General features: G+C 53.3%; 1 protein-coding gene across 1 annotated transcript in view; it reads right to left on the reverse strand.

Annotated features, from left to right (window-relative positions):
* The window catches only part of PLXNA2 (plexin A2), a gene marked incomplete at its 5' end in the record, with an annotated part of 151,948 nt that overhangs the window by 67,129 nt on the left and 71,012 nt on the right, over nt 1–13,807 (reverse strand). The window contains one exon of the mRNA XM_082329984.1: nt 1,089–1,189. Coding sequence (XP_082186110.1) covers nt 1,089–1,189 — 101 coding nt within the window. The remainder of the gene's footprint in view (nt 1–1,088; nt 1,190–13,807) is intronic.

The following is a 13,807-nucleotide window of genomic DNA, read 5'->3' on the forward strand; positions in this document are numbered from 1 at the left end:
GGCGGGGGCCGCTCTGCCGCTGCCCCCAGCCCCTGCCTGCCGGGAGCCTGCGGGCCGCTCCGGGCCAGCGGCTGCAGTGGTTCTCCTGCATCTCCCCAAGCGTGGCAACGGCTCTTTGCAAACCAAGCAAGCCGCGGGGAGCCAGCCTGCACCCCAAAGCCCACAGGTCCCGAATCCAGGCCGGATTTACGGAGGAGCCTGCCATTCCCCGCTCCCCCTCCAGCACCTGCTCCTCAGGCAAGTGGCCAAGTGCTGCTGTGCGGGTCCCTGAACTCTGCCTCCGCCCCGATTTCCATGCATTTAACGGGGCTGCTCTGCAAGCTGGCACCCGGCCGGAGGGATTTCTATTCCTCTCCTCCAGCCTTCTCAAGGCTTTCCCCTCCTCCCCCGATCTGCCTCTGCCTGGTGGTCCCCCTTCCGCCTTAGGAAGTGATCGTTATTATGGCAGGGGAGAGAAAGGAAGGACACAGACACCTTCTGAATGCAGAGAGCGTTTCCTGGAGCTCCCCTGAAAAAAAACCCAAACCCTTAGCCCTTTGTGCCTGCTGATGTGCGTGAGGGGCTGCCAGCTCCGAGCCCTGCGTTGACCTTTCCTTGCAGAATTTAAATATCTCTTCCTGATACATTTAATAGGGCTTGGTGCTCTGCTCTGTTCCAGCGCTGTAACCTCTCTGAGAGCAAAGTCCCGCTCATATAATCAAGTCTACTATGGCCTTTAAAAATTCTCCGTTAATTGGGAGGGATTTGGTGCTTGGGCAAGCAGGAGCACGCAAAACACGAGGCCTTCGTTCCCACTGGTCTAAATTCTGCTTTCCCGTCGCGTCCACGGCACCCTCTCCGTGCAGCGTGCGACCCACCACTCCTAAAGCAGGAATCTGTTTTCCGTTACCACTTTAGAGGAGCTTAGGGATTTTCAATGTCATTTGCGCTGCAATGCAGGGAATGTCCAGGGAAGGGAAGAATGGATTTAAGGAACTTCGACCTAATTCGCTTTTGCAAAGATTGTGTGGGAGGCACTTGGTGGCTTTGAAAGCTGCTTTTATCACCACCACCAGCAGCTCAAACGAAATGGCCAAGGCCGGACTTACATGTGGTGGAGCGTGCACCAGCCGCAGTGGGGGTCTCCCGAGCTCAGGCACTCCCCGCAGGTCGTGTACTGCTCGCAGGACTCCACGGGCACCCGGGACACCTGCAAAGGAAGCAAACACACGGGCTCAGTGCTCCTCTCCGCACAGCGGGCAAGCGAAACGAGAGCAGCTCCCGGTCCTGCTTCGCCAGTTTGATTCGAGTAACACAGCAGCAATTCACAAATGAATTTGTTTCGGCATCCATGCAGAAGTCAGCCAAGAAGAGGAAATATTGGGGACCGAGTCATGAAGTCACTCCGTCCCTTGGGCGCAGCCACGCCATGAATCCCGGCGCAGCCCGCAGCCTGGCTGGCCTCCTGGCGCCGGCTCGCCAGAAACCCTCCCGACCTCCCTGCTCAGAGACGCTCCCGGGGCGAAAGCTGCGTCCTCTCCTCCCTGATTTACGGTTTGCTATCTTACACTTGCCGTGGGGGAAGCTGCTTCAGGGAAGAAAGCTGGCAGGGAACAAAATTCATTGGGATTTTGCAGGTTGGCAGCTTATTTAGCCTCCCTGGGTATTTCATTACTTGCTTCTCCTTGGCCACCCTGAGCCCTTCCAGCACCATGCCCTTCCAGGCACGACCCCCGCACGGCCACCCGTCTCTCCCAAGCAAGAGGTGCCAGAGCACACGAGGGGGAAGCGCAGGAGGGAACACCAGCACAGATCGCTGCTGCAAACCCCCTCTCGCACTCATCGCACACACGAAAGGTCCCCGTGCGATGCTGAGGTGTAGCGCAGTCCTGACCCGTTTATCAGCACTGAAAACCCCCAAGGCTCCAAAGTGACGCCAAGCTTTAACCGTGGGTTGTTGCTTGACTCCAATGAAGAAATTCCACTTTAACCTTTCCAACCCGTCCCTTGCCACCTCCGGCAGGCACGGTACGTTTGCATCGCCTGTCCTGACGCCGCAGCGTGGTGCTCCTGCACTGGCCCTGCGACGCCAGTCCCTCTTCAATGTATTTACATTTCTATTATCAAATACTGTAAATAATTATTGCCAGCCCCAGCACAGCCGCCCTGCAGCGCCGGCCGCTCCCCTCGGGCCCCGGGAGCAATGCCTGCAACCGGCTGAAAATTAAAACAACTGTCAGCATTGCACTCGCTCTGTCCTTCAAAACAGCGCCCGGCTCCCAGCAGCTGGGGCGCGCGGGGTGAAAGGAGCAGTGTCTCGCCAAACAACGGCCACTTTCACGCCAAGTGGTGTTGACACAGTGAGAACCCAGTTCCTCTCTAAACACGACACCAATAGGGCTGCTATTCTTCTTGTTTCCTCAGCCCTACTTAACAGCTTTTCCTAAAACAAAAATTGAGCGTGGATGTGCGGGGCTGGGTATTTTTTTCACAGAGATGAAGTCTGTAGGACGAGCATGGGGCAAAGCTTGGGGTACGCTAAGAGCAAAGAAGCCCTGGGGCTGGAACAGCGGGGCAGGGACCGAGGGGGTGCGAGAGGCAGAGCCAGGTACACCGGGCATGCATTTAGCCTGTGACGGCTGTAAAGAGCTTCAGAAATGGAGAAGAGAAATGCAGGGTGATGGAATAGCACAGAGGTGTAAAGAAAGGGCTTGGTTTGAGTCGTGGCTGCAAACAGCGTCCGGGGTGCCCTCTCAGGGCCTCGCCTGCACCTCGGGTGGCCGCACGTGACGTGCTTTTACCCGCTTTGCTGCTCCACTCTCAGGACCCCAAAGCACTTTACAGATGTCACGGTGGCACGGGAGCAAGCACACCAGCCTGGCAGCGGGCACAGCCTCCCCGATCCAGGGCTTGGATGGCACATGCCGTGCTCCCATGCCCTGCCCATCCCAGCCATGATCTGAAATTTCCCAGTACAGACCAGAGATGCAGACATCACGCTGGATGGGAGCCTATGAGCAAATGTATGATTTTCAAACCAAACGAGCAGCCCACGGAGCCGCGGTGGCTCTGAGCAGCCCCCGCGGGAGCCACCAGCCATCGCAGGATGCGGCGAGGGAGGCCACTGGGTTTCCCCTAAAATCTGCCCAGCATGTTGAGCCGTGCTGGTGGGATGGCTCTCACCCACCCCGGAGGTCAGGACAGCCCCGAAATCATCGGGCATTGCGGATCCCCCACCTCTTACCCACAATGGGAGGCTTGACAGGATCTGTCCCTGTGATTTATATGCAGCTGACAGGGCTTGTTTCATGTTTGTGAGGAGCTGGATGCTCTCACAGCACTCTATAAATAACGGAGGATTTGAATTATATGAATAACAGTTCGTTACAGATGATTTTATGTTAGGCATTTGGGTTCTTTTTCTGCTCAGAAGCTGTGGCTTCTGCACATGATAATTCTTTAAAAATTACACAGAGATTGTGAACAATGCCTAGAGTCGCAGGTTTCCAGCCCAAACGGGACCATTTGATCCTTTCTTTGGCAATGCCTGCAAACGCAGGGCAGACAACTTGCCCCGTTCTCCTCCCTGCAGCACTCAGCGTCGGGTGACCGCAGGGGACCCGGCAGAGGCGCGCGGGTGGGCTGGCCTGGCTGAGCTGGGGTACCTGCTCCGACCAAGCACAGCATCAGGGCAGCAGAGCCCCCAGGGTGCCTCTGGGCCAGCTCTTCTGTAGCCCCGACCACTTGGATACACCCCGGGGCCGCGGGTTTCTGGTCCCTGGCCGGAGGAAAGAAAGTCTAAGACTTTGGGGAAGAATAAACCATCTGCTTTTCTCCAACACTTACGCCTGTGACTTTGAAGTTCACCCTTCATAAAAATTAATGCCAGAAAACCCGCATTGCTCCAATACCAAGTAAATGTTTAAATGAAGAAGTTCAAAAAGATTATGAACAGAAGGCATTTAAATATTTGCATGCATGAAAAAGTTTGGGGGTTTTGCAGTACTTGCCCAGCTCTCATACTAATGCAGAATCGACCGTCCTTACCATCCACGATCCAAATATTGAAAATATTCCAACCCTCTAAAGAATATGTTTCATTTTAATGGAAAAACAAGAGAAATACCATTAAGAATAGGATATATCCATATGTTACCCCATAACTATCATGAACACAGAAGACTGAAAGCTCTATTTCCTTCAGAGACAGTACAGAAGTAAAGCTCAGATGTCCTTACTCTTCCTCATGGCAGGCTGGAAACACTCTCTTGGCTTTAGATATTTTTAAACTGTTCTCTGACAGCCTAATTACCGTTATGAGACCAAAGCATTTGTACGTGTGAACCACTGCACTGGGGAGAAAAGAGAAGACAAGGAACGCCAATGCCTGCAGGTGGATGGAAAACCAACACGGATTGGAGCGGGGGACGGCGGACTCCCAAGTCCAAGAACTTGCCCCCATGCCCCCTTCAGCCATCAAGGAAACAAAGTGAGAGGGTGGAGGCAAAGAAGCAGCTGAATAGGAAGGAAATAGTAATAAAATGAGACAGAAAAGCACTGAAAGGAAAACCAGAAGGGAAGATAAAAGAGAAGACAGCGGAGGGATTGCTGACGGTCTCCGGTACGGCAGCGGCAGAGGCCATCGCTGTCACAAGCACAGCCACCCGCGTCCCCGGCCGTCGAGCATCACGGCAGCGCGCCGACCTTCCCGACGATGGGAGCGGATCCTGCTCGGCCTCGAAGGAGGCGTCTGGAGCCCCTCCTCACGAGTCCCTGCCTGCACACCCTCCCGCTGCCCGCGCCGGCAGCTCAGCTCTGCAGCAAAGGGGGAACGAAGCTTCCGAGGATCAGTCTCGGCAGATTTTACGGCCGCAGGCAGCTCAAGCGAGGAATGAAATGTTTCTATCAGTAACCAGATACAGCAGACCCAATGAAGTCTGGAGCGGTCTGCTGCCCGCAGCCGCGAGGCGGCTGATTGCCTGGCAGCTGCCCACGGCAAGGCAGCGGAGAGGGCAGCGAGGGAGAAAGGAGAGATCCTGCCTGCGAGCTCTGCGGGCCCACGGTTTGCCAAAGGCAGAGAGCAGGAAGGGAGGGGGGTGCAGTCATCAGGCACCCGCCCAGTAACCCCAAATCGTGGCCACCGCTGGGTCCCGCCTGCCCAGCCCTGCTCCGACGGCCACAGGCACTCGCGGCATCCCCATCCCCGAGCCCAGCGAGCCCAGCGGGCACCAGCACCTCGCAGCTATGCATAACCAATGTGACTCCCATCTGTCACAGCCTGGTCTATTTGCTGTCTCATCCTCGCCAGCCCCTGGGGCAGCTCTGTGTGCAGCAGAATGGTTTATTTGGAAAGGGCTTTGGTTTTCAGTATTTAGTTTTTAAATGCAAATACTTCTCTTTGTTTACATTAGAGAAGATAGGTCAGAGGAATGCTCCTGGCACTCAGGGCAAACATCCGAGAAGGTCTATCACCACTTCAGGAGTGTATTCCCCACCCCAGACTAAGCCCTGGGAAAGCTGTTGCCTGAACTGATGAACTTATCCACGGAGCAGGAGCAGGAGGTCCTGCGGCACCGGGAGAGCGGAGCTCCCGACTTCGGCCCCCACCCCGGAGCGCTAGCAGACCTCACAGCGAAGCCTGAGCTTTCAAACGCGGATGCCCATTTTCGATGCCTTGAGATTTCTGCTCCAGCTCCCAGAAACATGAGGCGAGAGGTCCTGCAGCCAAGCAGAGGCACGCAGGAATTTTCCAAATGCAGCCTCAAATCCTGCACCTCCTCGCCTGCAAGAGGGACTGCTGCTCCCCTGCGGAGCCCGGAGCCACCCGTGAGGCCGCACCTCTGCTGAAGCAGGCAGCAAATCATTTCGGGATAAGAAAAGGTGACGGGCACTCCACATCAGCGTGGTCACAGCAAATGCAAAGCGATAAAGCAATTCAGCAAAGCTGAGGAGCATCTGCATGAAGGACAAGAGCCAAGAAAACAACACTCCTGGGGAATTGCCTTACTCTGCAGGGCAGAGCCCTCCTCCCTCCAGCCCGATTGCTACCTCTCTTCCTTCTGTCCATGCCAAAACTCTGTTGCCGAGTTTTTCAGTTCCCTATTTATGAACCTGCTTCTCAATAATTAAATGATGAAGTCTCATTACTGCTTTCCTTGACTGCCTGACCCATAACATCAGAAAGCAAAAAACCCAAACAATATAGACTCTCCAAACCACATGAACTCAAACTGCCAGCCCCCAGAGAAAACAAAATAAGTGCGAGAGTCCAGTTCCAAATAAATAAATACATAAAATCAACAAACAAAGCAAAGTTGCCATAGCTTATGCCTGCCACCAGCACAGGCCTCTGACCTCCCTGGCTGGAGACAGCTCCCGGGGCAGCCCACCGCCACGGCACACTGCCTGCAGACCCTCGGGGTGCTGGAATTCAAACAGAAAATCTATTTTTAATGACTTTGGGGAGTGTAGTAGAGATGCCAACTAGCTCAATGTAATTAAAGCTATCTATCACTCAGTGAGCAGGAGCCCAAAGTTGATGAACTTTCCAATGAGATTTTATTCTTCCCTTCATTCATGAAAAAACACCACTTTGTGCTGCTGCAGGAGAGATGAAAAAGTGTGGGAAGGAGCAAGGAGGACTCATCAGTTCCAGCCGTTAACGTGTCAGGGTGACACAGCTGGGGAAAATAAAGTCAAACTTTCTCAGAGGCTTGTAAAAAGTTTGACAGACTCTTCTTCCCACTGCTTCTCCTCCTTGCGTCTTCACGCAGAACTGTTCAAATCTGGAGTCCTCCTGTGATAGTTTCTGCCAAGGAAAAAAAACTGCTGCGGGGCACTTGATGCTTTGCTGGGCAAGACCCGTGGGTCCAATCCGCCCCACGCTGTATGAAAAGTCCTACCTGGAAATGACTTATTCTGGACTCAAGCAGAGCCGGTGGAGATCTCGGACACGCTAAGACTGATGGCAGCAGCGAGCACGGAAGACCCAGCAGCGAGTGGGATGCAGCCAGTGCATCGCATGGGGCAGCAGCCAGGACACAGGGAAGAAGGCAAAGGGGGAGCGTTTGAACTGAAAAATGTTGAGGACCATCCCCAAAACGCTGCTGAGCCCCGAAGGCAGGAATACCTGCTCCATCAGGGACTAAGCCGTTAGTCCCTGTAACAGATGAAGGTACGCACCCAGGCAAGGAGCGGATGAGGGGGAGTTCTCCTGACCGGTACAGCAGCTACTGCAGGACCCGGCCCTCCTCTCCCACGCCACTCAGCAGAGAAAGGATTATCAGAGCCACCGAAGGGCTGTCAGAACCAAATCAATGCCTGTAACTTTTGGCAGAAAAGCAGCGAGTGGGAGAGGACACAGAGACAATGTTTCCATGACTACAAAGGGATTATTTAATTACAGCGCTGCAGATGCATGCAGAGAAAGTCCCTTAAACTCTGATCCAAGCAACCTTTTCAATGAGTTTGGCTTTACTGCTATAAGAACCTCATTAGCATCTTACGAGGACAAGCTGTGTTTGAGCACAGGAGAGCAGATAGCTTTCTTAGCGAGTAATCAGACGTTCTCCAAGCATACCTGTCTCCTTGGCTCCCAGCTGCCCTCCATGTACAGTGCCAGGCTCCTAAGGAAGGTGATGAAAGTAAGGGCAGCCTCCTCTGGGAAGCAAGAAAGAGGGGAAAAAACCAGCAAATGCCCCGGAGTAAGGTTTAATCAAGCTGTAAAATAGTCCTCAAGCCAGAGTTTCCTCCATCCAACCCAGCAGCAACCAGCAGGACTTGGGCTCGGAGCAGACTTGTGTTCTGGCACGCAGGCTCCTGCAGACAAATGCTTTCCCATGGTTTACTGTGACTCAAGTTAATCGTCGCATCAGTATGAAACATCTGAGCGAGAACTGCTGGAATAACAAAGTGTCCAGCAGAGATCCCATCCCCGCTCCCAGGAGCAGCACAGTGTCATGTAAACCTGGAAAAGGAGAAATGGGTTTTCATCTCGAAGACGGGCTGCCCACGGCCATTCACCGAATGCTCGGGTCTGTTCAACCTGGCAGCTCCTCCTCTGCCCTCGGCAGGAGACGATGCCGCTCGCTCGCTGCGGAGAGGACTGGCGCAGGGGCAGGGTACCACCCGCCTGGCACCGGCGCTGACCGTGCCCCCTCCCAGACTGAGCATCCCAGGCCCTCGCCTCCCTCGGATCCCAGCTGTGCAGCGCAGCGCGGCTCTCGGGGGTGCGCACAGCGTTTGGGATCCCGCACCGCTGTTCCCATGCCCACCCCACGCCCAGAGTTAGCCCCCGGCACACCAGCGCCAGCGTACGCGTGACAGCCACTGCTCCAAAGTGGCTTGGCAGCATCAGCTCTCCCTCCTGTTTTGCACGGGCCGCCTGCACCTGGGAAGCGAGGGGCAGAGGACGCACGGCCGCCTCTATCAGCTACGCGCGTCCACTGCTACTGGAGAGTGGGACAGTGGGAAAGCCTTGTGCACGTAGCAGATCAGGAAGCAATTCTTTCATCTCCAGCATAGACATAAAGACACTGGCTGAAGTATTTACACAGGCTTCTAGAATCAGCAAATGCAGCAAAATTTATGGATTAAATGATCAGGTCAAACCTGCCCAGAGAGGTGCAGCCACACGCCCGCCGTGCTCGCTCCTGCCCCGCACGGTGCTGGCTGGGGAGCCCGGTGCTGCCGTACGCACGTGGCGTGCGCTGCAGCTGGGCAGCGCGGGATCCTCAGCAGAGTATGTGCCTCATTTGGGACACTGAGCTGCTCTGTTCTCCCACAGAACTGACCCACAGAAACTCTCTTGACAAGAAAAGGGGGGAATGTGATCAATGTTTACACACGCTCATAACAAGGAATGAGATGCTGAAGGTCGCCACCATGAAAACAAGGTTATGCTGCAATACATCCACGCATTTCCTCCCCTGGAAAACCACCACACCTCAGGGGAGCTGCATTTTTGTTCTTGACTGCAAAAGAAGTTCAAATGAGTTTCTGGAAATCAGGCTCTTTCCAGGTGTGCCGCACAGCGCTGGACTGAGCAGCTCCGCCCGGGCGGGAGATCCTCCGCAGCCGCTCTGGGTGCTGCTGGCACTGGCCAGGGTGGCACAACCTCCCCGCTGCCCAGGCAATGTCCTTCTGGGCTTGCTCCAGATTTCGGGACGAGGGGCTGGTACGCCCAGGGTGGCTGCGTGGCACATCCAAGCATCCCTGCTGCCATCAGAAGCGGCTTCCTGAAGCGCTGGCACCATCTTCTGCCGAACGGCACGCTGCTCGGCGAGACCACCCTGCCACGGCCACCCCGCCAATGAGCAGTGTCCTGTGCAGCACTGATTAGCCCAGGCCTCAGGGGAACTAATTAATAAGGATAAAAGGGGGGCAGCTTTCCAAAATTTCTGGGCTCAGGTGGGGATCAATCCAACACAGTAAACTTTCATCTCGCATCAGTTCACGGCCTCTGCGTTGAGTGCTTTGCCTTGATGCCATGTAACTCATAGCACACTCCCTCCAGTCATTTAAAAGTTTTAACAGAAGCTCAGAAAATTAATTAAGGTGAATAATTATAAAGTGTGCGCTTCTTTCCCTCTCTATTTTGCAAGGAAGTGGCAAAAATAGAATTCTGAATAATTTTGGAGTTATAACCAATGTAATTAGGTGTTCAACGAACACTTACAATTGGGCTGCGCTTATTAAAATTACTGTTTTAGTCAGAACATTGCCAGAGAGTCATTAACAGCACAATGGTTCGATTCCCTGGGACTCTAATTAGACTTGGACGCCTCGCAGCGCAGGGGACGCCCGGCTCCGCCGCCCGCTCGGCGCTACAGGTGATGCCCGGCGGCACCGCGGGGACCCCGCCAAGGATTCCGAGGTGCTTTGCAGCCCGAGGGTGCGGGGACCTGGCCGGGAGGAGAGCTAGGACAGGGGACAGAGCCCCCAGCATCAGGCGGTGGGAAGCGGTTGCTCTGCGACACAAAACACCCCGGTCACAGCTCTGACTCGGTGTTCACTTCTGTCTGCAGCCGCCACGCTGGATGGTGCAGGCAGGGGCATCTCAGGCTCCGCCATTTCCTCCTCGGAGAGAGGATCTCCGTTCACTTCATAGAAGTCCCTTTATTTCTCCTGTGCAATGCTCTGCAGGGCTTTAGGCAGAAAAAGGCCAGGTTTGTGTTAACTCTGTCCCTAGACCATGCAAGCTTGGACAGCAAACAGCCATGCCGTCCGTGGGGCTGATGCCGGTACAGTCAGATGTGCAGCTGGGAATATTTGCAACATGAGCTACAGCAGGACAAACCTCCCCTCCTGCTGCCTGCAGCAAAGAGCCGTCCCTCCGGCCCCATCTCCCGCGGGGTGTTTGCTCCCCAGGCAGCAGCACTGGTACGAGCACCACGCTGGTGGGTACCAGCCCCACCGATGCGGCTTGCTCCACCTTGAAATCAAAGACTGCGCTGCTCAGAGGTTGCCCCAGCACGGATGTTCTGGGGGTTAACATTTCCATGTGCATCCCTGAAGCCCACCACAGCACATCCCCGGCCTTGGCGTTAAGGAGCATCCGCGATGTGATAACGACTGGAAGTGGGGATACCTTGGAGGGAATGAAAACGCCTGTCTGGAAACAACCCGAGCATTTATAAACGACAGCCCCGCTTCCAAGCAGCTTCTTATACTGGTTTGGAAATGATGGAGGCTTCAAAGTAGGTGTCAATGCACTCTCTGTGTCAGAGAAGGGAGCTCCATGCTCTGAAACGCAGACATCCAGATCTGTTATGAAAGACCTAAATCTCAGTGGTGTGTATCACAGGAAAGCTCAGTGCCTGCTGCTTGCAATTGCCTTCAGCCGTCTGTTTTTCCTCTCTCCCCATAAAAACCACATGCTAGACAGCAGAGGCCCCTTCCCCCAAGCTGCTAGCCTAGAACTCATGAATTCAGTTAAGTTGTTAAAAAGGATTGTGGCAGGCTAAGATAAAACAGAGGAGTTTAAAATGACAAACAGACTCCTAAATGGGATTAGAGTCTTAATGAAAACAGTAATGAATGAATGAGGCAACCAAATATTACCCATTAATATTAGACAGATAGATTAGATCCCTAGGCACTGCATTTAAAAACGACATGAAATTACTTCAATTACTCTGCATTGATAAATAACAAGGCCATATTTACTGTTAAAACACATTTCCTCCGCCCTCCCCCATGCTTGCTTTGGCTTCTACTTCCCAAGAGGGAGAGCAGGCCATTGAGAGGCTGAAAAAAGGCAGGAGGCTGGAAGCTTCCTCCGCTCCCCTCCGTCCCGCAGGAGACCCGGGCTAGCCAGCATCCACCGCACAGATATTCCAGGGCACCTGCTGCAGAGGACTAGTCCCGTTAGTCTCAATTACTACCATCAATGCCGCTACTTCAGCCCTTGCACTTCTGTGCAAGAGCCAAAGCAATCACTGCCGATTCACTTAAAACCTGATGCTCACAGCACCCTTCCGTCTCAGAAATTCACTCTACCTTCACCTGCTGGTGGATACAGCTGCTCAGCATCCTCCCTTCTACACGGGAAAGCGAGATTAACCTGATCAGAGGCCTCTTCTAATGAAGAGATCATAGATGGATAACTCCCGGGTGCCTGGTGGCATTTACACGCTAATGATGAAAGGGGACTCTGGTAGAGGTAATGTCAACAAGAGTCCCTCATCCTTGCATCCCAGCCTCCAGCCCAACCATCTGTTCTCTGGGTTCAGGAAAGCCCTGGAGAACAGGCTGCTGCTAGGAAAGCTGCAACACATCATTTCCAGCTCTGCCGCCTTGGCTCGCGAACCTTCGTGCCTGGATGAAGTCTCCTCTGTGTGACTAAGGATGCTTCTCGGTAGATGCTGTGCTCAGAGCTGGACAGCCAGCCTAGCTGAGCACGACTGTAAGCACGCCTATGCTGGGGTGTCAAATCACTGATGCTTTGCTGCTATGGATCTTAAATATCTCTGAAAAAAAAAAACCCTTATAATGTATCACTAAACAAGAAAAACATAAAATACCTCATTTCAGAGATAGAAGAGGAGCAGCCTGCAGCAAGCGTGCAGAGCGGATCGCTAGCAGCGTAGCAAGCCAGAGAACCTGAGCCCAAACCCCAGGTCCTTGCTGCAGTCGTCAGGTATGTCATCTAGCGTTTTCTTAGCAAGAGGAGTGGAATAAACCCCTGCTTCCCCTCAGCTGGGATGCACTCCCTTGGGGAAAGGCTACACAGCGGTCAAACGGGGCTCCTGGTTACTCCAGCTGAAATACCGCTGAGCTCGGAGGATTCATTGAGTGTGGGAATGGGGGGCAGGAGGGCTGCGGGGGTTGTGTGTACCATGCAGATATAAATTAACTTTCCAGGAAGGCAACAAAACCCAGTCTTTGTGCTTTCCCACCCCGAAACAAGGGGTAAAGCAGGAAAGTAAAGAGGGAGGAACGCACAGAGCTCTTCCCACAGCTCTGGGGATGGATGACCTTTCCAATACTATACCTGTATAAATCTTATTTAATGAAATAATAAAAAAAAAAAAATAAATGAAGGTTAAATCATTCCCTGCAGCAGATTTACATTGAAAACAAAGTCTGTTCAGACAGCGGTTGGTTTACACAACAGGCCTTTAACATTCCTTTCCTAACTACTAGGGTGACTCCTGACCAGCTAACCACAAGATGAGTGATAGGAGCCCTCAAAGCCAAAGGCAGCTTGCCAAGACGGAGGCAAAAGAAACAGTGCTAGTCTGGGGTTTACTTTAAACACACAATTAGGGGTTTCGGTGGGTCACAAGTCACAACGTGGTGGTTTTCACCCATCAAACCTTCCCCACAACATTCCCATCCTTTGGGACACGACTTCATTTTCAGTGCCACCACCAAGTCAGCACTTTAAACACCCACTTCCCCTCCCTTTGCACACCACAGAGCAAACACCGCTGCCTGCGGCTTGGAAGTGCCCCTGGGAAACTGGGAAAACTAACCAAGGGCCTCCCATTATCTGAAATAAAAGCTGGAACGGGTTTTGTAGCCAGAGAAGGCTGGGCAAAGAGTTCAGCTTTCATCTTTACCTGCTTTTCCTTGGGCTGCTGTTTTGCTGCATGGGAGAAGCGGAATCAAAGAGCAGCTCTGGGGCTATGGCACTGCTTTGACAAAAGGCAGAGGTGATACAAGCTCAGAGCTTATACATAAACTTCAGAATTGCTGCATTAAAGCTCCCCATGCCGCAATGCTAAGTCACTTGTCCCTAGAAGCCATATCAGCTCCTGCTGTAAACAGTTACTTTGACATCAGCTTTTCACTGTCCGGATACAGCACTCAAAACGGTGGCATTTTGGGCAAATAGTGCCATGAAACTATTTCTGCTCCATCAGAGCCTGAGGAACTTCTGCATATATTTCCATAAATATCACTGGCGTCAGTACAGCAATAGACCCGACAGACTGCGAGGGGGATCCTGCAGGCTGCTGCTGAGTCTACCTACAGATCTGCTCTAGGAAAAGCTATGGGGTTGAACGGACTTTGACTGAAACCACAAAATAAACTGGCTTGCGTGAAAATTGGTAGCCCTCAGTTTCTAGCGAGGTTGGAAACGAGGAGGACGGTCCTCCCAGCTATCGAAACGTGCAACGCGTTGTCTCAGGAGGCCGAAAGTTGACGGCATTGAACAGACTCATGGCAGATCAGTTCCTTCGGGGCCAACTTGGGAATGCCAAAAATCTGTGAGGATGCACCAGGAGAAGGACCGGTAGGTATATGATCTGCTTTCTGTCTTCGGCCTCAAGACAACTGCTTCTGGCAAGACATGGGGCACCACCACGGTGGTTCTTGCTGC

This window comes from Platalea leucorodia, assembly GCF_965183815.1.
Source record: "Platalea leucorodia genome assembly, chromosome: 19".
NCBI classification, from domain to species: domain Eukaryota; kingdom Metazoa; phylum Chordata; class Aves; order Pelecaniformes; family Threskiornithidae; genus Platalea; species Platalea leucorodia.